This window comes from Uloborus diversus, chromosome 2 (genome assembly GCF_026930045.1).
Source record: "Uloborus diversus isolate 005 chromosome 2, Udiv.v.3.1, whole genome shotgun sequence".
Taxonomy (NCBI): domain Eukaryota; kingdom Metazoa; phylum Arthropoda; class Arachnida; order Araneae; family Uloboridae; genus Uloborus; species Uloborus diversus.
This window is the reverse complement of record NC_072732.1, coordinates 83,800,508-83,826,461: the sequence shown is the minus strand read 5'-3', so window position 1 is coordinate 83,826,461 and position 25,954 is coordinate 83,800,508. Positions and strand designations below refer to the sequence as shown.

The 25,954-nt window shown below is 33.0% G+C and overlaps 1 protein-coding gene across 1 annotated transcript in view; it reads right to left on the bottom strand.

Annotated features, from left to right (window-relative positions):
- Nucleotides 1-1,737: 1,737 nt before the first annotated feature.
- Nucleotides 1,738-25,954, bottom strand: part of LOC129217146 (conserved oligomeric Golgi complex subunit 6-like) — a 40,135-nt gene continuing 15,918 nt past the window's right edge. The window contains exons 11-15 of the mRNA XM_054851406.1: nt 14,287-14,533; nt 11,876-12,043; nt 5,022-5,183; nt 4,453-4,532; nt 1,738-1,936 (exon numbers count right to left, since the gene is read on the bottom strand). Of these exons, the coding sequence (XP_054707381.1) occupies nt 1,789-1,936; nt 4,453-4,532; nt 5,022-5,183; nt 11,876-12,043; nt 14,287-14,533 (805 nt within the window). The 3' untranslated portion in view covers nt 1,738-1,788. The remainder of the gene's footprint in view (nt 1,937-4,452; nt 4,533-5,021; nt 5,184-11,875; nt 12,044-14,286; nt 14,534-25,954) is intronic.

The following is a 25,954-nucleotide window of genomic DNA, read 5'->3' as shown; positions in this document are numbered from 1 at the left end:
CGCTTTTTATGCAACAAACTTATTGGACGATAGGAATATTATTTCCCGAGCATAAGGCATCGCTTCAATTGATAAAACATTTGAGCGTGTAATTATTTTTTATGTTAAGTCTCTGTAGATTATTATTCTCTTTCTGTTGTGATTTTTAGATAGCTTCGTTTTTGTTCTCGCTGAGTTTATTTGTAAATGTGCTGTGAATAGTTAAGTTTAAATTAGCATTTTAAATTTTGTGTTGTGCAAGAAATGTAAAATTTTAGCTTCGTGTTAGTGCAAAACCTTGTTATACAAGGGTAATTTAGTAATTTAAATCACCCATAAATTACCCCCTTGCATTAGACAGCAAACATATTCCGAGATCCCCTGTAGCAGACTCCTGACACTGCAACGTCCTCGTCCACCTCCGATTTTTCTACAACCGGAAAAGAATCAGTTGGTGAGTATTTATCAATGTTTGCATACAAGATAGATGTGTCATAATCAGATATATGAATGAAATGAAAATTCTTCATGGAGATATCAGTACATAAAATATACAAAAGAGCAGTGACTGTCCTAAGAAGCTATTATCTAAATGTTTATTTTATTATAATTGATGTGCAATAACTTTTAGCTACGCCAGTTAGTTAATATTTAATCACAACTTTTATGCTGAATAAAATATTTCACTTTAGGCCCAGATATATAACTTTTGGGTTCCACTACAAATATCAGAAAGCCCTATATGTTTTTTCAACTCTTATCTGACGTGCCCATTTTATTCAAAGTCGCTATGTAAATCTGAACAGGATTAAAAAAAATTTCAGCACAAATTCAAAGTTCACTATTAGAGCAGGAACTACATTCTTAAGCATGACCAAAGGGGTGTTTTGACCCAAAATTTTGAAAAATCTTGGGTTTCCGAAAATTTAGAGCTGACAACACATTTTAAAACTAAAAAATTATTTTAAAAAAACTTTAAAGATGGTCATTTCAATGATTTTTGTGTGCAATTTTGAATTTTCACGGGGGGGGGGGGGCATCCTTAATGCTTTCAAAATTTTCAGAGTGTCTTCAGAAAATTTTACTTGAGTCCATCATCACACATGGCCATGACCCCCTTAAGTGAGTGACCATGATACTCTGCTACACTTTATTGAGACCGTTTTTAGCTCTCTTGTACTCATATGAGTGTTCATCGTGACATATTACATGCATAAAGTTTAAATACCGTCTTTTCTCATACGGGGAAATGAATTTGTTTGAGTTCTGGGAGGGGTTTTAACCCTCAAAGCCCCCCAATGGCTGTGCCACTGCTGACATGGAATAACTCATATACAAGAATTGGAAAGCATGACTTGATCCTAATCATAAGATATCTGATCTGGCTAATTCAGGTAAAACATTCTGCTAATTGATAGCTTCCTTAAGGAGTGGAAAATGTTCCTACAAAATTTTCTTATCTATGTAAACCTACAACATCAGTGTATTTTTCTCTGATTTTTTTTATTCCATAATGATTTGGCTTTTTTTGAAGACATACTCGCAAGGAAGCAAGATGAAAGAGGCAAAACGAATGATTTCTGAACTTGTATTAGTTCAACTATGTTTTCTTTCTTAAGTAGCAAATACTCAAACCACATGCTTCAAGCGCTCATTGATAAAGAACAGATTAGGTAAACAACTAGATAATAGAATGATTAACAATACAAACTAGAAAAAACTTCTTCTTCCAAACAAACTTACAAAATAGAGCTTTTATTATAACCAACAAATATTATAATTCCAGTTACTGATGACATATATATGACTTTATACAAGCAGAGTTTTCACTTGCTCAGGAGTTCGAGGGAGCAATAACAATGGATCCATGTAGCTATTGCTAGGTAAGTGAACAGCTTCATAGATTTGACTGTAAGCATTGCACAGCAATTCCATTGAGCGTTTTCGCAATGTTTGTCTAGAAAAAAAAGGAAATACAAAACATGATATACAGCAGAATATTATATTCAAAAATAAGACATGAAAAATTTATTAATGTATCAAATATGAACTTTCTTCTCAAAAAAAAAAAAAAACCCTCCAGATCTGTAACTTGGACATAAAGCTGAGCATATGGTCAAAAATTCATTGACTGTTCAATGTCTCTCAAATTGTAAGTTAAACTCAATTAACTGTTAAGCAAACAGAACCAGAAATCTGATTAAAGGGGGGAAAAGGAAAGGTAGGGAGAAGGGCACTTTGTTTGTAAATGAACAAATGGACAAAATGCGCATGGGAATTAAAATGTCCCAGTGCCATCTAGTGTAATTTGAGGGTAACTGGAACTGTTTACTCCAGAACATACTTTCTTGATTACATCAAAAGGAATCTGACCACAATAGTTCATTCTTCTAAAAGAATGCATAAATTAAAGAAATCTACCTAAGCATGAAGGCTTTACAAAGTAATACCTTTTATTGACCTTAATTATAAGCCTCCAGTTTGACAAATATCTTTCAAAAGCTGAATATCCCAATTCGAAGTGAGTAAGCACCGTTCACATTATTAATCTATATCAATTGAATAAATTATCCTTTGGAGATAACGGAGGACTGTAAGAAATAAACTTATGAGTATGCAGAATAAAGAGATAATAATGTATAAACAATAAATAAACTTATATTTCTTGTTTTTTTAAAATCAAAACGTATAGCAGAAAAAAGAGCGCATCTTTCAAAAATCTCGGATATAATTCAAATGTTTTCAAATAATATCAACACTGAATAGTACTGTTACATCAGAACAATTGTGGGACAAACAACACTTAATTTTGATTTTCAAACAGACTAACTTGACATTGATAAAACATTTTGGGCATACTTAACCGTTTATTCAGAAATGCTTTAGCAAAAGCATTTTGTGCACAATTACACTTAATCATTTTCAACTCATACACTGCTTGACATTGAAAATGCAACACCAAGAAGGAGTGTTCAGAAATTTATGCAAATTTTAGAGTAAACAAACATCACTGAGTTATGTAAATGATGTGAAATGCGCAGCTCTCCGACGCATGTGAAGTAAGAAATAAGGGAAGGAACTTGCAGAATGGGCAATATTTGTGTCGTTATTTCTGACTGGAGAATTATCGAAGAAATTTTGTTTTTGTCTTGGAGGATATGTGTAACACGAGAGAATGCCAGGTCGTCGTCAACGAAGGCACTTCCAGCAGATAGAAGATTTTACAAGGGGTATGGTGATCGGACTGAGAAGGGGAGGTTGGTCTGTACGTCAAATTGCAGCTGATACCTACATGGATGCGAGCACTCTGCATCGGCTGTGCGGAAGATGGTTGAAACAACAAAATGTGGCAAGATTCAGGGGTGCAGGGGTAGCCAGAGTGACGTCAGAATGCGTGGATCGACACATCCACCGACAAGCTGTAGCAGAACCACAAGTCACTTGTTCCTCGATTCTGCAGCAGGTGCAAGATACCCTGAATGTTCCCATGTCAACCAGAACCATTTTCTGTCGTTTAGTCGCACGTGGTCTGCAATCACGGCGTCCACTAAGAAGACTGCTATTGACCCTACAACGTAGACAGCAACGTTTAGTATGGTGCCGGACTAGAGCGACGTGGATGACAGAATGGCAAAATGTCTCTGTTCTCAGATGAATCCCGCTTCTGTTTATTCAGTGATAGTCACCGTATACGTGTGTGGCGTTGACGTGGAGACAGATCTAATCCGACAGTAACTGTGGAACATTCCACCGCACGACAACATTACATAATGGTTTGCGGTACAATTGCGTACAATTCCATATCACCTCTAGTTCGTACTCAGGGCACTATGATGGCCCAACGATAATTGGATAATGTGCTGCGGCCGGTGGCAATCCCTTACCTTCAAGGGCCACCTAATGCAATTTTTCAGCAGGATAACGCCCCAACCCCACAGTGCTTGCATCTGCCAACATGCTCTCCAAGGCTGATGCTTCCCTGGCCACCATAATCTCCTGACCTGCCACCAATCGAACATGTGTGGGATGCGATTGGACGCCGTTTGCAGACTCTGTCCCTGCCTCGTTCAGAAGACGAACTGTGGCAAATGGTTGAAAGGGAATGGAGAGCCATCCCTCTGGACACCATCAGCACCCTTATTGACTCTATGCCCAGACGTGTTTCTTCGTGTATCGCTGTCCGCGGTGGTCCTACATCCTACTGAACCGACGCCGTTCTCACTCTGCATTCTGAATATCATTTTGAAATTAAGATCATTTATTATTCCCTGCTGTCTCTGTCTTTTTTCCAAATTTCATTACTTTCTGACCACTCCTTTTTGGTGTTGCATTTTCAATGTTAAGCAGTGTATTTTACTACTTCTTAAAAGCATAATTTCAGAGCAAAGTTTAAAAAAAAACAGCTTTTTATTAAAAGACAGAATTCTCATACTGCATTTGATGCATATGATTTGTTTGGGGAAATATTCATACCTTAATGATGCAGACATTAACAATATACTTTGTGGTATTGTCAAGGAATCAGGAGCTGTAAGGAAAGTGTCTAACTTTTTCTGAAAGTAAAAAAAGCAAAATTATAAGAACATATCGCCATTATTTAACAAAATACATAAAATGCGCACAAAAACAGTTGAAATGAAAATAGTAGACACACCATGCAAACAGCATCGTTTATTTTCAGTTGTTGCAAATAAACTCTTCAATGCTGCTGTTCTTAATTTTCCAGTTGTAATGAATTTAATTATAATTTATCATGCCTTAAAGATTCCATTACAGGAAGTACTGCAGAAGAAAAATAAAATGTTTATCAGGCAAAACCAGGAGTTCGCAAATAGGTGCCACTCTTAGAAACCTCAATCACACAGTTTAGTTTTTCTTTTTGAATTGTAACTAAACTGATGTACTAAAAATCTTGTATTTCAATAAAATACTAAATGCATGCTAAGATAGTCAGCATTAAAAGTTTTGTCTATTTTTTTTCTTTGAAGATGCAAGATTCTCATCGGCATAAAACATCAAGAACCATAAATACCAGAACTTACAACAGCAGTCTGTATCGCTAATGCATCACATCCAGGAAGAGAAGAGAGAGGTCCTTGCTTCGGCTGAAAATCTTGCAATGATGTGTACAAAGCTCCTAGTCCAAGTTGTCCAACAATTGTGGAAGCTTGCTCACTAACCAAGGTATCAAGATGAGCATCTATCTATAATCATAAGCAATACTAGAAACAGAAATAAACATTTCACAATTAAATCATACTCTAAAACAGAGCTTCTCAAACTTGATAGCCAGCAGACACCCTTTCATCGACCAATGTACAAAAAGGGACCCATCATTAAAGTGTATAGAAACTTGTAGTTTGTAGAAAAATGAACTTAATTACATTGACCATTACTAATTATATGGGAATATCACAGTTTTTTAAAAAAAGTATGTAGTTTACAAAGCTCAATTTTATTTACCAATTCCGGTGTACAAAAATCAAGTTGAACAGACAGAAATCAATAGGTAACAAAATGATTTAAATTCAAATATAACATCCAATTAAGGGGAAAAGTGAGGTTATTTTAACAGATGAAATTTTAATATATTGGATTTAATTGTTGATAGCTGAAGTCGAATATCAGGATTAATATCTAGACAGCTTTGGTATTTAGTTTCGGTGTCTGCATAGATTGAAAATCCAGATTCTCATCGGTAAGTGGTGGCAATTAAAATAATGGGCTTTGCTTTTTCAATTATTTGTATTTTTTGTTTTTTAGCCAAAGACAAAAAGCGTGTAAGCACAGACTGACAAAAATTGTTAAATTTTAGCAGCTAGGTAGAATCTGTAGGCTCCAGACACATTAGGGAGTTTAGAAAAATTCTGTACAACATGGTTTTGAAAGTAATAAAACAAATTTTCAAGGGAATTCTTTTTTAGTCAAACTTGTCAGACCCTTGAGGTAAGTATGTTGGAAGGTAGAGTACAAAGTACAGTTTCAACTTATGTCTTTCAAACATTCATGTGGGAATACGAAAATACAGTAGAACCTCTCAATAAGGGGCACTAAGGGGACCGGAAATTTTGTTCCTTAAATAGAGGTGTCCCTTATTCAGAGGTATATGAAATGATGGATGCAGAAGATATCAATTCAGTATAGTTTCGCAATAAACATGAACTATTAAGGATTAAGATAAAATGCTAAAAATGATTTATGTATTTTGAATAAAATTCAAAATTATTCAAATTTCAAAATTTATTCTTTTAATAATTAAATTGAATCAAAAATTTGATTATCCTAAAGTTTTTCAAGATACATGAATTATTTTGAAGTAACTTCTTAAATGGACTTTTTTGATTTCATGCAAAAGTCAATACAATATAAATTTCAATCAGCGTTCACATTTCAAGTTTCTTACACAAAGCTACTTGTGGGTCGTTGACTATCCATCGGCTGTTAACCTACTTGAAGAAATTACTGAGAGGGAAAGTGAATAGGCATGTAAGTTTTAGCAAGACTTTTAGAATGTGTTATGTTATAATACGTTAGCATACGTTAAAGTGAAACTTTCATCAGTTGAGTTATAGACACTCAGATTCCAGTAAATTCTATACTTTGTATGCATTTATACATTAATTTTTTAAAGTTTTCTCTGTAACTGTCCCTTAAATAGCGTGTCCCTTATTCAGAGGCAAATACATGGAGCTCCCAATTCCAAGGCACTGGGACCAGAAAAAATGTCCCCTAAGTAGAGGTGTCCCTTATTTGGAGGTGTCCCTTAAAGGAGGCACTACTGTAGTAGACAAAATACATTTAATGAGAACAAACAGCACATATACAAACATAAACACATCACAAACACTAAAACAAACGTCAAACTTCGGTGTCTAGGGCAGTCTTTACACAACAAACATCTTTCACTAGTCTCTTACATCATTCCCCGGTCTTGTTTTCCTCTCTCTCCGCTTGCAGGGGCTTTGCGGTACAGTTACCATATCTACATTTATACTCACATGATGACAGATATGCAATTTCTTGGAAGCAAAAACGGTTTGCCCACCTATGCATGATTTTACAACATTGTACCTTGAGATGTCGGGGGGGGGGGGGGGGGGGGGGGGTCAAAAAACTATTCCTTACTTCTAAGATGGAAATTCTAGTTTTCAAATGCAAAATTTGGGAAGATTTTGATAATTGGGAATCTGGCGATCTTACTTCATTCATATCAGTTTTTGGCTCCGATGCCAGCGCGAGAGGTATTTTTCGTTGTAAATCTAAACAAAGAGAACCGATTACATCTATTCACATAGGGCTACTATAAATCAGCAGGGTAACCAAAATAAAATTATTTACGCCAAAAGTTAGACGACCGCGTTAAGATTCCCAATTATCGAATATCCCCCAAAATTTAGGCATCATATAATGTTTTTTAAATTTATTGTTCTAAGTTTGTCGTGGACCCCCGACTAAGTTAAGGCAGACCACAGTTTGCGAAGCATTGTTCTGGAACTATCAAGGCATTCCTTTAAATCATACCATTTCAAAATCAAAGGCACTTGCTGTTTTTCTATTATTTTCAAAGGAAACAGAAATAACATAAGTTTAAAAGTGATAATTAAAAAAAAAAATAATTTGAATTTTGACATCGTGAATTCAATTTATGTTTTTCGCAATCACGAGTGAGTGTGTTTGTGTGTGGGGGGTATGTGTATGTGTGTGTAGGCATATGTGTTTGTGTCTGTGTGCAGGCATGAATGTGTGGGTAGTTGTGTGTATGTGTGTGTAATGCGTTTGTATGTGTGTACGTGTTTGTGTCTGTGTGTGTAGGTGTATGTGTTTGTGTGTGCGTGTGTGTGTGTGTAGTTGTGTATGTATGCGCGTGTGTGCAGGACATGGATACAACCTGGAGACGGCCAGAGGCATTGCTAGACCCGACTTTCGGGGGGGGGGGGGGTCTTCTTTTACACACACACACACACACACACACACACATATATATATATATATATATATATATATATATATATATATATATATATATATATATATATAGGTACATTTTTTTAGTATTAAAAAAATGAGAGGGAGGTGTATCTTACATACTTTGGAATGGGGTGACCCGATTCCGATACTTGTGTCAAACAAAACAAAAGGAAGGAATTTTTTATTTTTTTAATGTTGTGGAAAATTCAACTTTTTTTTCTTTTTCCTCCATTTAATTTAAAGTGAAATTTTCTAGCAACGTCTTGTCAAAACCAGTCTATCCAAATCAAGGGGAAATCAAATATCTGATGAGCGTGTTCCGTTCATTTCAGTGTGACTGCTTAATTTAGAGGCTAACACACATCTACAAAAGCTGGCATCCCTGAAAGCTAATAGATACTTCCATTTCTGCCTGTAAATTGGATGTTTGACTTTCAATCTCATCGGTGGTCAGACTATAAAGACTTTTTACTAACTTGGTTTGCACTAAAAGTATGAAATAAAATAAAAAAAGACTTCTTGAATTATAACCCACAAAAAACAAAATTGCTTTTCATATCGTTACATTTATATGTTGCTTTTTATGTATTTACATTTATGCTAATTCTAAAGCAGTTCATAAAATTTGAATAAAAAAAGTTAGGGAAGAAATATAGGCGGTAGAAAGTTATTCACTCAAATGCATACCATCTGTTCTCCTCTCAAGTCTTTATTTTTAATTTTGTTAGCCGCTTTAGAATTTACATAAATATCTATTTGAGAGAGCAACAGCAATTTTCGGGTATTATAAACAGAAGTCTTTTTTATTTTCTACTTTTTAATCCGAACATAGCTAATAGAAATAATCTAGATTCATCTCGTTTTTAAACATTTTATTCATGTAATGCTATGCAGTTTTTCTTTTGAATTAAAATAAAATAACCTTCAGTAGGGTCCGATGGGACTAATGCTGCTTTGAAGACTGTACTTCGTCTTCTTCAGACAAGGTTAACTTTCTCTTTTTAGAGCAATCCTTTTCGTCATTTTAATTTTTTTCTTTGGGTTGAAAAAAGCTTGTTATCAGTCTTGCTCCCTTCATTATGCAACAACTTTCACTTAGAATGTACTATTTTAAACAGACTGTACGTTTCCAAAAGAATATGCAATAAATACTGGATGAAAAATCAATGTGATTGCAATGGATACTCTGGTTAGCAAAGATTGTTTTGACTATGACCTATGACACACACAAGACCAGACCAACAAAAACCTCTATCGTCTCAAATTCCGGTTATGCTATCATTTTCGGATTCAAAGCCCAATGATATTTAAAGCAGCAAACAAAAACATTTTCTTCAACTCAGAAACAGAGGGATTGTCCTCAAGAGCTGAAGAGGCAGTGGAAAAAAGGGAGAAATGCGTTCCACGAATAGACTTTCCAGGAAGATTAACCAAAGGACAGTCGTTTCGCGCACTTTCTTGGAAGAAGAGTAAAGGGGTGAAATTCACAGGTTTGACATGTTAAGATGAACATTTCAAGTTCATGTTTAAAGGTCATTCAAGTTTAAAACCATTTTGCTCTGTTATCTGGATTAGTACTGTTCTTTGGTTGCTCTCTTTCTTAAAATTGTAATTCCTTAGAAAACCGAAATAATAGGAGTGAAAAGAAAGTATAAGTTTTTTTCAAGTGATGAAAAAAGGAAAATTGTAGAATACTGGCCAAGTTAGATTTGCTGCAATTGCTAACCTCAAGAGCATAAATAATGAATCCAAAAAAAAAAAAAAAAAAAAATCAGGGACCAAAAAGCAATAAAAGACTTTTTCTTGAAAAAGATATGCTTAAAGTTTCTTTTACTGTTAAAATGATTCCTTAAACTCACAATAAAGCACTTAATAATGTAATTATAGAATAAATACCTAACAAAACTAATAAAGAGGAATTTTAATCAAGAGCCCATATTGTCTTAGTATCGATTTCAAAATTTCACCATCATATTTCAAATTTCTATAAAAAGTTTCTTAAAGCCCCCGTATTTCAAAACGTCTTTATCTCGATTTTTTTTCTTTAATGTGAAATTCGAAATATACAGATTCGAGTGTATGCAATATTCCCACTGCGCGGCTCATAAAATTAAACATATTTAACAATTTGCAGAATCTATGACAAAGAAAGGCTGCATATACGTGGATTTAACAAATCAATCTCATTTCTAAAGCGAAGTGTCAAATTTCACTCAATTATCAAAAAATTGTCGCAGCAGAGGGAAGCGTCTTTATGCTTGAGGGTCACACATGGAGCAGATTTTCAATGGCATTGGGGGGGGGGGGGGGGAGCGAAGTGAATTTTTCATCTTTGCTACTCAGGAAAAAGTTTTGATTTTTTTTTCTTCTTTTTTTTTTCTTTCTCTTCCCTCTTTTTCTCTTTTTTTTGAGACTAACGTTTCGGGGGGGGGGGGGATTTGTCCCCAAACCTCCCCTTAGCTACGCCCCTGGAGACGGCTTTCACTAGAGGTGCAGCATCGTGAGGAGCCTGTCGACCGTGATGGTGCGGAGGGTGGCAGTGGGAAAAATCAAAGGAACGCCAAAAACAGTCAGATGAGAACAATAAGCAATCGTGATTGCTCAAAAAAAAAACTCAAATTCAAGTGCAGAATGCAAGTATAAAGTTGCTTGTTAGATTCACTTCTTAGCAACAATACATTGAAGAAAATTATTTGAAGAAACTAAATTTGGATTGAATCAAGAGCAGGTTCAAAATGGGTTTATTAATTACTAGACATGCACAGAATATTTGGATGGTTTTCAGTATACTAAATAGTCTGCAGACAAACTAAATATTTGGTTCTGCCGAATACTTTGATTGGCAACCAAATAGCAAAAAAACTTGATTGTTTGATATTTGGTAAACAAACATATTTTGTACAGTGAACGAAAGTTATAGTACAGTAAACTATAGTACAAAATCAATTTAAACTGTTTTTACTTATTTTGTCCCATTCAAAATTCAAGTAATTGCAATGTAAAAGAAAATATTCAGATGTTAAATTTAAATTTTGCTGCTCTTCAATTTTCCTTTTATCTTATAACACATTACTTTATTAGAAACTCATTTAAATGTGACAAAGTAACCGTTAAAAAATCACAATGTTAAATAGTAAAAATATCTTAAGTCAATTTATAACTGCTCAACATTAAATGCTATTTAAAAAAAAAAAAAAAATGCAACTAAAAAAGAAGAAAAAAATTGGATAAAAAAAAGTTGCAGGTTTATTTCAAAAGTTTTACAACATATGAAATATGAATTATTGTTTTCAAACAACCTAATTAAAATTAATCATTGTAATCAAAGTTTAATAATCATTTGCACCTAAAGACAAAAAATATCTAGCAACATTTGAACTCTGTTCCTGAATTTGAATTATGATAAAATTATTTATCAGTTACTAAAGAGACTAAGATAGCAGAAGAACTTGGGTTTGTATTTGAATGTGAGCTAAATGCAAGATTCTTGATTTTTGCATAACATGATACCATTACTTGCATCAATGCTTATCATTTATCAAACCATGTACAAGGAAAAAAAAAGAATTATTCTTTTATACAGAATTGCAGATAAATACAAACCAAATTAGCCATTTGTTTTCCTGGAATGATTTTAAAAAAAGTTTTAAATTAACAACTATATTTAATGTAGGTAAACTTACAACATTAAATGGTAATGTACTCACAATTCACAAAATAAATAAACATTTCCTATTTCAACATGACATAAAATTCAAGTATCACAATAAAAATGTTTTAACAAAATATTCAGTATTTGGTCGAATATGTGGTTTAAATTTTAACCAAATATTTGGCACTTTTCGGTGCATTTCTATATAATTACACCAAATGAAGCAAGATAATAAAATAAATAAGTAAACAAAAATTTGCATTAATAATAACTTACTTGTGCTTGTAGCATCTCCAATTGTTGGTCTGTGTATTCAAAAAGCATAAGTGTGGAGTGAATCATGTAAATGCAGTTAGCAAGATAAGTAGCCATGTCTGCACTAGCGAGCTTAGAAGCAGACACATGGCACATTTGAAGTAATGGATCCACAATTGTTGACAAAATCTAAAAATAAAAGTTAACATAGTGAAATATCTTTTTATTAACTTATAATTATGAAATACAGCAGACCCTCGTTTTAAGCGGGGGTTACGTTCCTCGGAAATGCCGTGTAAATCGAAACTTTATATTAGTGTTGAAATAGGGGTTAGGTTCCGTAGATAAAATAAAAATACTTCAGTCTAGTAATGATTAATTGTACAATAAGTTTAATGTGTACTTATATCGATTTCTATGCACAATAAGCCAACATGCATAAAGAAAACTTATGTTAATTTAGTGTTATGGCTATGATAGTCTTTTGACTGTCCAGAATTTTTCTCTATAGTTCTTTGCAGAGCATTAACACATCTATGATCATTTACATGATATTATCTTCCTTCACTAACAAATTAGAAAGATCATTTTTACTGTCAAGGAATGGCTCAAAATTTTCAATGTTAACGTTTTTGGTTCTGTGTCATCAATGTTGATATCCTCGTTACTTTTGTCTTCCTTTGTTGCTCCTAAAAGCTTTTTTTTGTCTCTAAGCCTCTAAACTCTTTGAGTTTAATAACTTTACTTATGGAAAGAACTCTGTAACAGGTAACTGATTGCATAAAATGTCTCAAGTGGCGCAAGCTCAATTATTAGCACTTCAAAATGCAGTTTATTACAAGTAAACTGCAATCTTTAGGGTTTGGATTTCGAAATAGGGGAAAATATTATCTGTTTGCATTGCCGCATCCGTGTAAAACCAAAACTCGCCCGCGTAAAATAAAATAAAGGTGTCAAATCTTAAACTGCATTTAATCGAAACCACATAAAATAAACCCACGTAAAACGAGGGTATACTGTACATTGAATGCTCATTTAATATATTTTTTAATCACTTCAATTTGATGTTTAATTGCACCCTTCTTTCTTCACATATTTTAAACTTCAACATTTAAAGGCATGCTACTAAAAACTCTGCAACAACTCACAAATTTAATTAAGAAAAAAAAATGCATAAACATAAATTAAGCATGAAACAAGGAATTTAATAAAGTAAGAGAATAAAATTATTGTCTTCAGCATGAAAAACTTAGAATTTCAAAGAAAAGAACATTTTTGATTGAGATGCTAAATAATTATGCCCTAAATGTACAGAGATGCTTAATTAAATATTTTCTTATTTTCAATAATTATATTTTAAGAAGTTTGTTAAGAAAGTGGATTGCATTGAATTTTGGGGGAGGGGGGGGGGAGAGACTGAACTTGAAATGATATATAATTTTATTTTTTGCATGATGTTTACAAAACAATTTTTTAAAAACTGCACACTACATATTACTCCCGTAAAAGGTAACAGCAAGGGGAAAGGAAATCACAAGCATCGTCTCCCATTTTATCTCACTCAATAGAAAGAACTAACAACATCATTTATGAACTCAAATTGATGGCTTACAAGGTATTGATTCATTGCATTTTGTAAAGTCATGTCATTAAACCTTTAGTTTGTTTAAAAATATTTTAGTGTCATTGAAGATTGGGTTACAGAGCAAAAACCTTCTTAATTGTAGTTTTGACTTACATCAGTACATTTTCAGATGAGTATAAACATACCGATACATCTATACCGCTTAAAACTTCTGAAACAGTAGCACTAAATTCTAAAACTATGTGCTTGTTTTTTGTCAAGGGCAGTTACAGTAATGGCATCTTTATAATGATGTATATTTTTAGGAACTTGTAAATTTAAAAAACGTAATAAGCAACATAACAAAAATAAAACTACAGAACTAATATGTAAATGTTCTTGCTTAAACTTTAAAATAACACTCTTAATGAAGGAAAAAATAATCTCATTGCATGGAGGTCTATTCATACCAAGAAAAATAATATAAATCGGTTTTTCATATCATACATTAACTAAGGTGTTCTTACCACTGTAATAATTGGAAAGTCATTATACAAGCATTAAATTGTGTGGTGTATTTTTAAAACCTAATTATAAGCAGAAAATTTCCAGCATTTTCCTAAGTAATCTAAGATGTTTTTGATTAAAATATTGAAAATAATTTGTTTTTATGTAAATGTAATTTTTTTAATAGAATAATTGATGCATTACTTTTGAAATAAACAGTTGACAAATAAATTCATATGAGCAAAAAAATGAATAAAATAAAATAAACAATAAATTAATTATTTAAATTAAATAAATACAATAACAAATAAATTATTCCAAATATAGAATGAGGGAAAATTGGTTAGATTCGATTCTTCACCTGAGGGACATCTCTTTGCCGATCATCAATGGACACAAGACAAGCATCCTGACATGAAAGTACTTCACGAAGCAGAGAAAGAGTTTGCTTTAATGCTTCAGGTGGTCCTAAATCTGCAGGAGGAATCTCTATTTTTTCCAAAATCTTGTTGCAATGGCAAGTCAAACTGTTGTAAAACATTTTTTGGGACAAAATATGCATTTCTTCCAAAGTGTTTAATAGTGCAGCTTCAGTATTAATGACCTGCCTTAAAAAAAAAAAACAATAATAATAATAAACTTCATCAATATTAGAAATGGTGCAAATGATCAAAGGTAGACCCAAAAGTCAAAAATATAATAATTTTGCATATAACCTGTGATGAGACATTGGTAAACTTAAGCCACATTACCACAGGGAACTTCTATAACCCACATATCTGTGCTCCTGCACGAAAAAAAAAAAAAAAAAAAACTGGTTGTAAATTTCCCTCTTACATGTGAAAAGCAGTGATGTCTTAGAAAGTGGTTTTACTAGCGCCATGAACAAACAGGCTTGTAAACTGCATTCAGCATAGAAATCCAGAAAAATTCCAGTTGAAAGCAACAGGCAAGCAGGGCTGCATATTCTCGGTAAAAAACCTGGATTTGATAACAAGTGGCAATAAACAGGTTTAAAAGGAGACTTTCGATACTGAACTAGCTGTGGTAGTGTAATAGGACTAAAAAAAAAAAAAACTCTTTGAGCATATGCTAATTTCCCTTCCCCCGCGGAAATAATAAAAAAAATTATTGTGTTTCGTTAATTAAATCTGCACACATAATTTTATCTAAGTTCCAAGCATATTGCATGAAGTAATAAAAAATCCTGTTGTAATGACAAAACAACTCTCTCAAAACTCCCTCTTCTAAAGAAAAAACATCCAATTTAAATTCGCTTTGAAATCAATTAAAATCATTGTAGCTAAATAATATTTAAAGTTAAATTATAAAACAATTGTTAATTATCCAATCCAAAAGAAATAGGGTCATTCCACGTCAAATCAACCACAAAAATGGGATTTAAGCACCCACCGTCTCAGGAATTTGATCAAACTTGGTATACTTCATCCCTTTATGGTTACAAGCAACCCCCTAATATTTTTTTTCAATATCAATGCATTCTGATTTTATAGGCTTTTAAAATTTGGTGATTTTGCATTTTTCGTCATTTTCGAGCCACTCAAACTGAGATGTTGTTGTTTATGAAAAATTTTTTTTCTTGGTAACTAAGGCTATAATCATTTTGAAAATTTTTACATAAAATAGAAAGACTTTGAACATGTTGACAAAAGAATATCTTAATAATCTTAATTTATACAAGAAATTTTTAAAATATTAGAAAATTGAAAATTTTGAATTTTTTTTGTCAAAAAAAGATGCTGGCAAAATTCTGAATTTCAACAAGAGGGTCAGCTTAAAAAATCATGATTTTTTTTAAAAAGTGATCCTGAATATGAACTCTAACTTATCTAATGAAAAACATTACGGGAGTTTAAGGGATTCAGCCCCCCCCCCCCCCACATTCTGGAATAAAAAGCGTAAAACATCATACAATCTCTTCCATATTCTTAAAAACAGAATTGTCAGCAATTATGACAAAAATTCAAATATACAGTGTGCTGAATATGGAACCCAAATGTAAAAAAAATAATATTTAAGCTTCTTTTTTATTTAAAACAGCTTAAAATAGGTCAAATCAACCACAAAAATGGCATTTTAGCCCTTACCATCTCAGATCTTGATGAAACTTGGTATACTTCCTTATTTTGTGGTTAAAAACAACCCCTCAGTTTTTTTCTTCCAATCTCGATGCATTTTAATTTTATAGACTTCTGAAATTTTTTCGATTTTGCATTTTTTGTCATTTTCAAAGACACTTAAACTGAACCGTTGTTAATGGAAACAAATTGTTTCTCTGCCACTAATAATATTACCTTTTTCAAAATTTTCATAAAAAATGTTAAGACTTTTAATGTTTTTCATTTTATAAAAAATATAATAATAATCTTAGTTTATATTTGGAATTTTAAAAAAATTTGAAAATCAAAATTTTTGATTTTTTTTGAGCAATCACGATTGCTTATTGTTCTCACTTGACTGTTTTTGATGTCCTATCATTTTATTTTAACACCGCCACCCTCCGCAGCATCACCGTCGACCGGCTCCTCACGATGCTGCTCCTATAGCGAAAGCCGTCTCCAGGTTGCATCCATGTCCTACACACACGCGCATACATACATGCACACACACACACAAACACATACACCTACACACTCAAACACATACACACACATACACAAACACACAAGCATACACAGAGACACCTACACACAACTACCCACACATTCATGCCTGCACACAGACACAAACACATACCCCCCACACACATTCACACACACAACTACCCACACACTTATGCCAGCACACAGACACAAACACACATACACATACCCCCTACACACAAACACACATACCCCCTGCAAACAAACACACACTCCTACATACACACTCGTGATTGCGAAAAACATAATTTGAATTCAAGATGTCAAAATTCAAATTAATTTTTTTTTTTTTTTGAAGGGGCCAAAAAAGCCATTGTCAAAATTCTAAATTTTTAACATCAGGGTCAGGTTTAAAAATCATGATTTAAAAGAAAAAATGCTCATGAGTATGTGCCCTAATTTTTCCTATGAAAAAAGTTATGTGTCATTTAGGGATTCTGTCCTCTCACCCCTAGAAAAAAAAAACAAAAGTATCAGAGAAAAGCTCTTCCATGTCTTTGAAAAGAGTTCCCAGCAATTATTTAAAAAAAATTAAATATAAAATGTGTTAAATATTGAACTCATATATACAAATTTAATATTCAAGCTTTTTTTTAATTTGAAAAAAATTGTTTAAAATATAGACAATCTGAAAATAAGATATCATGAAATTTAAAAGTTGCAGACAATAATACCTGAATACAGATTACTGCATTTTAGTCACGACAATTTAAAACAAAAGTAAAGTCTTAACACCAATTCATAATCATGCAACATCTAACACTTTCAGGATTCTCCCCCCCCCCCCTTATGTTTGAGAAAAATTGCTATTGTGGAACTGTTTTTTCAGTATAGTTTTGCTGCTGTACAATGACAAATTCATCCTTTTAATTTCTTGAAATTACTTTTTACACCCCTTAAAAATTAATGGCCTGATTGTTTAGCAATAATATGTTCTAAATAAAGTAAATTACTTTCCCCCCTCCTCTCATAGTAAATGAAGAAATAAATTAGTATTTACGCACCTCTCGTATTCAATAGATTTTATTTTTTTAATGACAATTAGAAATCAATTATTTGCATGGGGGGAAAAAAAACAATTTTTGTCCAGATTCCTCCAGCTTAATGACATAACTAACTTGCAGCTTTTCCTCATCTGCTGTTGGGGGTGTACACAACTGTACTGCAATTAAGTGCAATACATAGAATATAGAAAAGAAATCCATATAAAATGTGTCATTGCAAACTACAGCGGAACCTCCATAACTCGACAAATCAAAGGTACGTGAAAAAATGGTGACTTAAGTGAATGTCAACTTATTGGGGTTCCAAAATTTTAATTCCTAAAAATTTTCTTTGTGTATCACTTACTTACTAATGCTTAACATTCATATTATGGAAATCAATTCCAGTAAATGAATTTTCTGTTCTTTTCTATTCTTTCTTTGAAAAGTATATAACAAAATCAATAATAGATTTGAATACCTTGTGAGGAATAAACATATAATCGCTGAAAAGAGATAAAAGCTTCTTGTTAGTCAGGTCTGTTCAAGATAACAAGTCCTGCTCACACTTATTAAAAAAAAACAGTAATAGTGCCTTCTTTCTCTACAAGCCTCCCATGGGGTACATTTTATCCTACCCTTTTAGAATTGCACTAACAGCACAGAGTGGTTGCTGACTCCCCTGGATAAAAGATAAAATTCTCTAAAAGAGCTTTCCTAAAATTGAGAAAAATACAAATACAAATACAAAAGTGACGACCAGCAACAGGCTCTGGGCCCAGCTAGACTGGTCCTAGTCAATTTACAATCCCCAGTGAATATCAATGGCCCTCTTAAAACTGTCTACTCCTTTGCTCATTACCACCTCTTCCGGTAAGCTGTTCCAAGGTTCCACTACCCTGCTAAAATAATAATTTTTCCTAATATCCATGTTAAGCTGAGATTTAAATAGCTTAAAACAATGACCCCTTGTCCTGTTTTCAGTGCTAAACTTTAGCCCCATAACATCTTTCGTTTTAATAAATTTAAACAGCTGAATCATGTCCCCTCGGTCTCTTCTTTGCTCAAGACTGTACATTTTTAGCCTTCTAAGCCTGGAATCATAATCTAAGTTGGTAAGTCCACTTATTAGCCTTGTAGCCCGCCTTTGAACCCTTTCCAATACATTAATGTCTTTCTTGAGATAAGGAGACCAAAACTGAACAGCATACTCCAAATGGGGTCTTACCAAACTTCTATATAAGGGCAGAAGAACTTCTTTAGATTTATTTGAAATAGATCTATAGATAAACCCAAGCATCTTATTGGCTTTGTTGCTAGCAATGCTGCACTGTTGGCTAAACTTTAAATCCTGACTTATTAGGACCCCCAGATCAGTAACTTTGTCTGCCTGACTAATGACTGAACCTTGCAAATAATAACTTGTACACTTATTTCCATGCCCTAAATGTAGCACTTGACATTTACCAACATTAACAGCCATACCCCATTTATCAGCCCACTCCGTAATATGATCTAGATCCTCTTGCAGGTGATTTGCTTGTTCTTCATTTTCTACAGTCCCCATAACTTTGACATCATCAGCAAAACAATTCATGTTCCCAGAAATATTTCTGTGAATATCGTTCACAAAGACAATGAACAAAACAGGCCCTAACACTGATCCTTGAGGAACCCCGCTTAAGACCTCACTCCAATTAGAATAATTTCCCCTTACAACTACTCTTTGTTTCCTTCCGGTCAGCCAATTTTTTACCCAAATGAAAGTTTTCCCTCCTATTCCTATATCAGCTAATTTGCTAAGTAGAGCAACATGCGGTACCTTATAGAAAGCTTTTTGAAAATCAATGTAAACAACATCTATAGGCTTCTTATTGTCCAAAGCCATGGTAACTTTGTCATAGAAATGTAATAAATTAGTTGCACAAGATTTACCTTTCCTGAAACCGTACTGAAAACTAGTCAATAGATTATTAGTCTCTAGAAAATTTACTATCTTAATTTTCATCAATGTTTCAAAAATTTTGCAAACCACCGAAGTTAGACTCACAGGTCTATAATTTCCCGCACTCCCTTTAGACCCTTTCTTGAAGAGCGGTGTAATGTTAGCCAGCTTCCAGTCCTCTGGCACTGTCCCCGAATTATAAGAAGCATTGAAAATGTTTGCGATTACATCTGCTAATTCCTCTGCACATTCAACTAAAATTTTCAGATAAATATTATCTGGCCCCGGAGCCTTAGTCTCTTTAATTTTTTTCAAATGAAGTAAAAGGTCATCCCTGGAAAATACAAAGTCCTCAAGCTGTACTATAGCTTGTGTCTTGTTGGTGTCAACTGTTGAGATACAGTTATCGTTAAAAACACTCGAAAAAAAGTTATTAAGAACATTAGCAATATCACAATCGTCCTGAATTAAAATTCCGTGCTCATCAACCAGTGGCCCAATATGACTATTTCGAACTTTCCCCGAATTAGCGTATGCAAAAAAGAATTTTAATAGCAAAATTTGAACTAGAATAGCAATTGGATGTAGACTTATAGGGGTTCTCGCAAATGTGTGTCAAGTTAGAAAGGTTTTCAGCCATTGAAGTTAGCATTGGGCAAACCCTAAGAAAAATAAATGTTGAGTTACGGGCGTTATTGGTGTGTCCAGTTACTGAAGTTCCACTGTATTTAAACAGGAATATTTTGAAGATAATGTTTATAAATCATGTTTACCAAAACAAAAGGTGGCCTAAAACAACATACTGCACTTGATAAAATTAATGCAGCAGTTGAAAGAGGAATCAAGTAAAAGAAAATGTCTTTTAAACAAAAAGCAGTTACTAAACTCAGTCATAATATAAACAACTAACTATGAATATAAACCATACAGCTTGCAGATCAGCTGTCATCTATTACCAGCTGTTCCTTTTTGTGAGCTAGTAAAGCAACCATAAAGTTAGGGAAGTGACTTGCAAATATATTAAAAAGAAAACAAAACATCTAAGGAAATTACTAGTGTAGTGTAAAATAAAAATATCCGTGTATATTAATTTTAGGTTATTAGGATCCATTTATGATCACAGAAACACTCAAGATAACAAAACACATTTTTGGGTCAAAGAAGATTGTTGCAAAGCTTTAATTGTAAACATTTTGGGCAATGATATAATCATTTTAAACTCATCTTTATCTTTACTAATAATAAAGCTAAAAGTCTCTCTGTCTGTCAGGATCTCTATGACGCGCATAGCGCCTAGACCGTTTGGCCAATTTTCATGAAATTTGGCACAAAATTAGTTCATGAAATTTGGTATTGAAAAATTGCTTTGAGGTGCACAAAGCGATTTTTCGAAAATTAGATTTTGTTCTTTTTCTATTCTAGCTTTAAGAACATCTTCCCGAGCAAAAGTATCACAAGCTGGAAGAGAAAATTGCCAAGTTATCATAACGTGGAACCGTAACAATGGCAAGTAAATTGGCGAGAAATTCATCATACATTTTTTGTAAATATACAGGCAAACCAAAAGACCTTTTAATTTTCTACTACGGACAAAGCCGTGTGGGTGCCACTAGTACCCAATAAATTGCTATGTTAAACCAAAATTTTTCTGAGGTATTCCATTGGATGAGAGATAAAAAAATCCAAGCTTCAGTTTGATATTGCAATAGATTAATGAAACTAGTTAAAATCTTTGCAAACTAGTAGTGTCTACCTTTGAATTTCTCTTTTAGTCTGTTCTTTGACAAGTTCCTTAGGGAAATCATTACTGAACAGATATGGAATTTTTACTTGTATTTGGACTAAATCTGATAATGTATGTAGTGTAGAACCACCACATACAATTAGAATGACATACGTTTTTTCTAATCTTCTTTGTAGAAAAGATGAAAAACAGACATAAGGTAGAAGGAATTTAAGAACTACGAGCTGGTATTTATAGGGTTTTCAATACTTTGTATAAACTACCTACTTATAAATTAGAATTAGATGAAAAGTTTTATTTTTATGTTGTCCTAAGTTCAACGATAATTTTTAGTATGCATAAACTGTCGTAGGAAAATTTCGAATTTTGCGGTATCTTATTTTCACTTTCTTCTCTATCTAATATATAGAAGAAAGTATTGGATTCGAGCAAATTTTCAAATTTTGAACGTTTTGAGGTGTGCTGAGTCCATTTCAACCATTTTTGTAAAATGTCTGTCTGTCTGTGTGTGTGTAACCGTATGTGTGTGACAAGTTTTTTGTGGTCACTCTACAGCAAAAACTACTACATGAAATCGAACGAAATTTGGTACATATGTGCCCCTATGTGAACTTGTGCCTTGGTTTTTAGCAAATTCCTCCAAGGGGGATGGAGCAATGGGACATTTCTTGAGTTATGCGTGCCTGCTATTTCCCAAGAAGTAACTGGCGGAATCAAACGAAATCTGGTCCATATGTTGCCCCTAACAGGTACAGGTGCTGATTCAATAGCTTAACACTAGAACGACCGACATTTTCTGTATACCTAGAAAGACTGAAGGGGCCAGTGTGGCCCCTACCCATTTTTGGAGTGAATTCTTTTAAAAAAATTTCCTGAGGGAGTCCACATGCCTGATGCACCTTCTTTCATGACTAAATAAAAACTTAGTACTTAATTATTTTTAGTTTTTCTCTCTACACTGGGCAAAAGGTTGAATTAGTTTTCCTTTCTAAGAGCAATGGCCACCGTTAGGATGGTAAGCAGTCGGTACTGTTTATAGCATTTGGATATCCAATCGGCTGCATAAAGTGGAAGTTACAGGTTAAACTAGAGTGAATGGCATTTTTTTTTATGCCACAACAATTAGGAGAAAGGAAAAAAAATAAATTTTTTAACTGTCAAAATGCTTAGGGGCCACAGTGGCCCCTCCCGTCTTTCTAGGTATAAGGATCAATATTAACAGTACTATGAGGCGAATGATTAAATGATTAAACAAGCATTCAAATAGTGTCATATAATGAAAAGTCAGAAAATTCCATTAAGTTCCGTTAGATATTATCCGAGTTATTAAATAACAAACTACGCGAGGGGCCACACAGGCCACAAGGGCCCCTCCGTCTTTCTAGTGTTAAATGGGGGTTGAGCTATAGAACGTTTTTTTCGTCAATTGTGACTGCTGTTTTCAAGAAATAATGAATGGAATCAAACAAAAATTTATCGACAAGTAGTATAGCTACAAGTATTGACTAGTAGGGTATAAGAGCTGATTTTATTTTGGCATCAACAGCTGAAAAGGGAGTGGCACAATCGAACATTCTTTTTTTTCCATTGTGAGTGCCATATCTCAAGAAGTAATGCTACGTTCTGGATGAAATTTGGAATAAATGTGAATCCATATGTAAACAGGCATTGGTTCAATTTTGGCGCCAATCGCTCTATGGAGGGCGGATTTTTTTTTTTTTTTGTGTGAATAAAAATAGCTTTATAAATTCAACAATAAGAAAGATAAATCGTAATAGACTGTCGCCTGTGATTCTGGATGATTTAAATTTTTTAACTGTTGCCATTTTGTATTTGTTAACAAATAAATGTTTGTAATTATTTTAAGCAAGGCTTTTAAAATAATTTTCGATTTTCATTCTTTGCTTTGCTTTTGGGATAAATCGAGAATTGGGATGGTCGTCAAGTTTTGGCGTGTGTAATTTTCTTTTTGTTAGGAATATTGCTTCCTCGTCAAGCATGGGGAGGGATCAGAATTAAAAGAAAAATATAGAAGGAAGTTTCATGATGGCCACAACATACTAGTTATTGTTTACTATTAATCTATTTAATTAACTATTTTCAATTCAAAAAAATCTTGAGTATTTAAGTGTTTACATTTAAGTTCAAACACCTATGTATTTCATTATTTAAATTTTCTTTAATACAATTACTTTTTTAAAAATAATGTGATATTCTTTTTTTCCTTTATCAAAATCGGGGGCAGGGGGGCAGAATTCCTCTAAGTCCTTTAAAGATTTTCATTTTATATGTTAGCACGCATGTTACTGATCATTAAAATACATATATATATATTTTAAATTTAGACCCTCATGCCAAAAAATTAAAATTTTGACAATCTTTTTTTTATTGAAAATTTTTTAACATTTTCTGTTTATTAATTTTTTTTAATTGATAAATATAGATTTAGATTTTCGATATATTTTTTTTTCCAACACACTTGAAATCTTAATATATAATGTAAAAATTTTCAAATATTTTTTGTCTTTAGTTATTGAGAAATTTTTTTTTATTTTATTTCACAAATAGCTGCAGTTCATTTTCAGAGAACTGTAAATGGCAACTAATGCAAAATTGCAAAATTTTGAAGGGTCAAAAATAAAAACTATTTTTAATGGAGAAGAAATACTTTAGGAGGTTACTTAGGACTATGAAAGGTAGAAAGTATACAAAGTTTCATTGAAATATGAGATGGTGGGTGTTGGGGTGTGGTTGAACTGACATGGAATGACCCAATAGCCAATAAAAAAAGTAATGAACAGGGTTCATACTCAATTCGGATGAAAAAATTCCATGACTTTTTCATGACTTCATAAAAATTTTCATGACCTCATTAAATGAAGAGAATGGTACCACTTAATGTCAAACCTGCCAATTTTTGTAAGTGGGCATTAGCAAAACTTTTACATGAATGCCACTACCTCATCAAAGCACTTACTTGACTAAAAAAATATCAGTGCACACAGCAGAACCTAATAAACTATAATTTGTCTTTAGCATATAAACTTAAGTTACATAAAAAAAATATAGTGAATGCAATATACTGATGTTTAAATGCCTAATAATTTAATAAATAGGGCAAAATAGTAATGAATGGGACAGAATTGAATGAGTTATTACTTAGTTTCCAATCGCAAATTTACTTTAAAAAAAAAATTGCCATTTGGTGTCAACAGTGCTTCTAATCATCCATGTAATTTGACAGTATTTTCATTCATTGAAGTAAAGTCATGTTAGTCAGTAAATTCATTTTTCTGAACCAGTGATATCACAGCTGGCCACATGGATCAATTTTGAGAGCTTCACGTTGGGCACTACTGTTTGACTATTAGAATTCCCCTATTTGTACGTTCTATCGCCTGACTAAAGTCTTCATTTTCTAAAGCTTTCACAAATTAAGGTAAACTCTGACAGTTAAAAGTGGTTGAAATAAACTTGGATGCAATTCAATTGCACTTTTTTAGTGGGCGTGGTAAAATCTGGAACATACTAGAAAAATATAGAAGGAGTATATTTTTCTCAAATATACTCCTTCTATTTGAGAAAAAAGAAGGAGTATATTTGAAATACTCCTTCTCAAATATACTCCTTCTTGTATATTTGAGATACTCCTTAAAGTAGTGGACTACTACTACAGAATATAACATAAAAGAAGTTCTAAAAATAATGGTGAATTCAAAATTAAGGATGTCCCAGCAGTAAAATCACATTACAAAAAAAGGCGGGAAAGTGTTACAGAAGCGGATGCAATAGGATTCCTAAACTCAGATTTGTTTTTGAGATCGTTCAATTTTCAAGTATTATTAGTTTTTACATGCAATACGGTTAAATCATTCTAAATTTTAATTCTCTACTGTTCTTTACTACTGCGCTCAAGACATTTTCCCATGACTTTAAATAAATTTCCATGACTTATAATGAAAATATTAATTTTCCATGACTTTTCCAGGTCTGAAATTTGTTAATTTTTTTTCCATGACTTTCCAGGATTTCCATGACCTGTACGAACCCTGAATGAATAAGAATATGACCAAGATAATAAGTAAAAACAAAAAATAATAACAAAAACATTTGTACATGCAAAAAAAAAAAAGAAAAAAAAAACCCAGATGATTATATACATATCAAGTCAATGTATTTCATTGGCCATACTGTGAAGGATCATGTGGTGTAAGAAAGAAAATTGTGGAACAGTTTGTTTACTTTTTACTGATGGTTTTAATGGTGAAATTAAGCGACTAGAATAGATAAAAATAGAAATGGTTCCCTCCATAGTTAAGTTTGAGAATTGCAACAGATTCTATCTGATACAGAACAATGCGCTCTTTCGAATGATATATAATATTAATATGTGCAAATAATTCTTCACTCCCATATTTAGGACTTTATGTCAAAGTTGGAATAAAAAAAGAACTTCTCATCGAACTTTTTTCAAACCGGTCTCCAAACCTCTCCCGTGCAAAAAGAAACAAACTGAAATGTACAGCAAAATCGGCCGGGTAGTTCTCGAGTTTTGATCATTGAAACATACAGACGCATTTTGCATGGGCACCCATGTGCAAAATTTTAAGGGGATGGTGGGGCTTAGATATTTTCCCCATGGTTTAGCAGGATATTTTCTCCATGTAAACCAATTTCAGTACAGATTAAAGCTA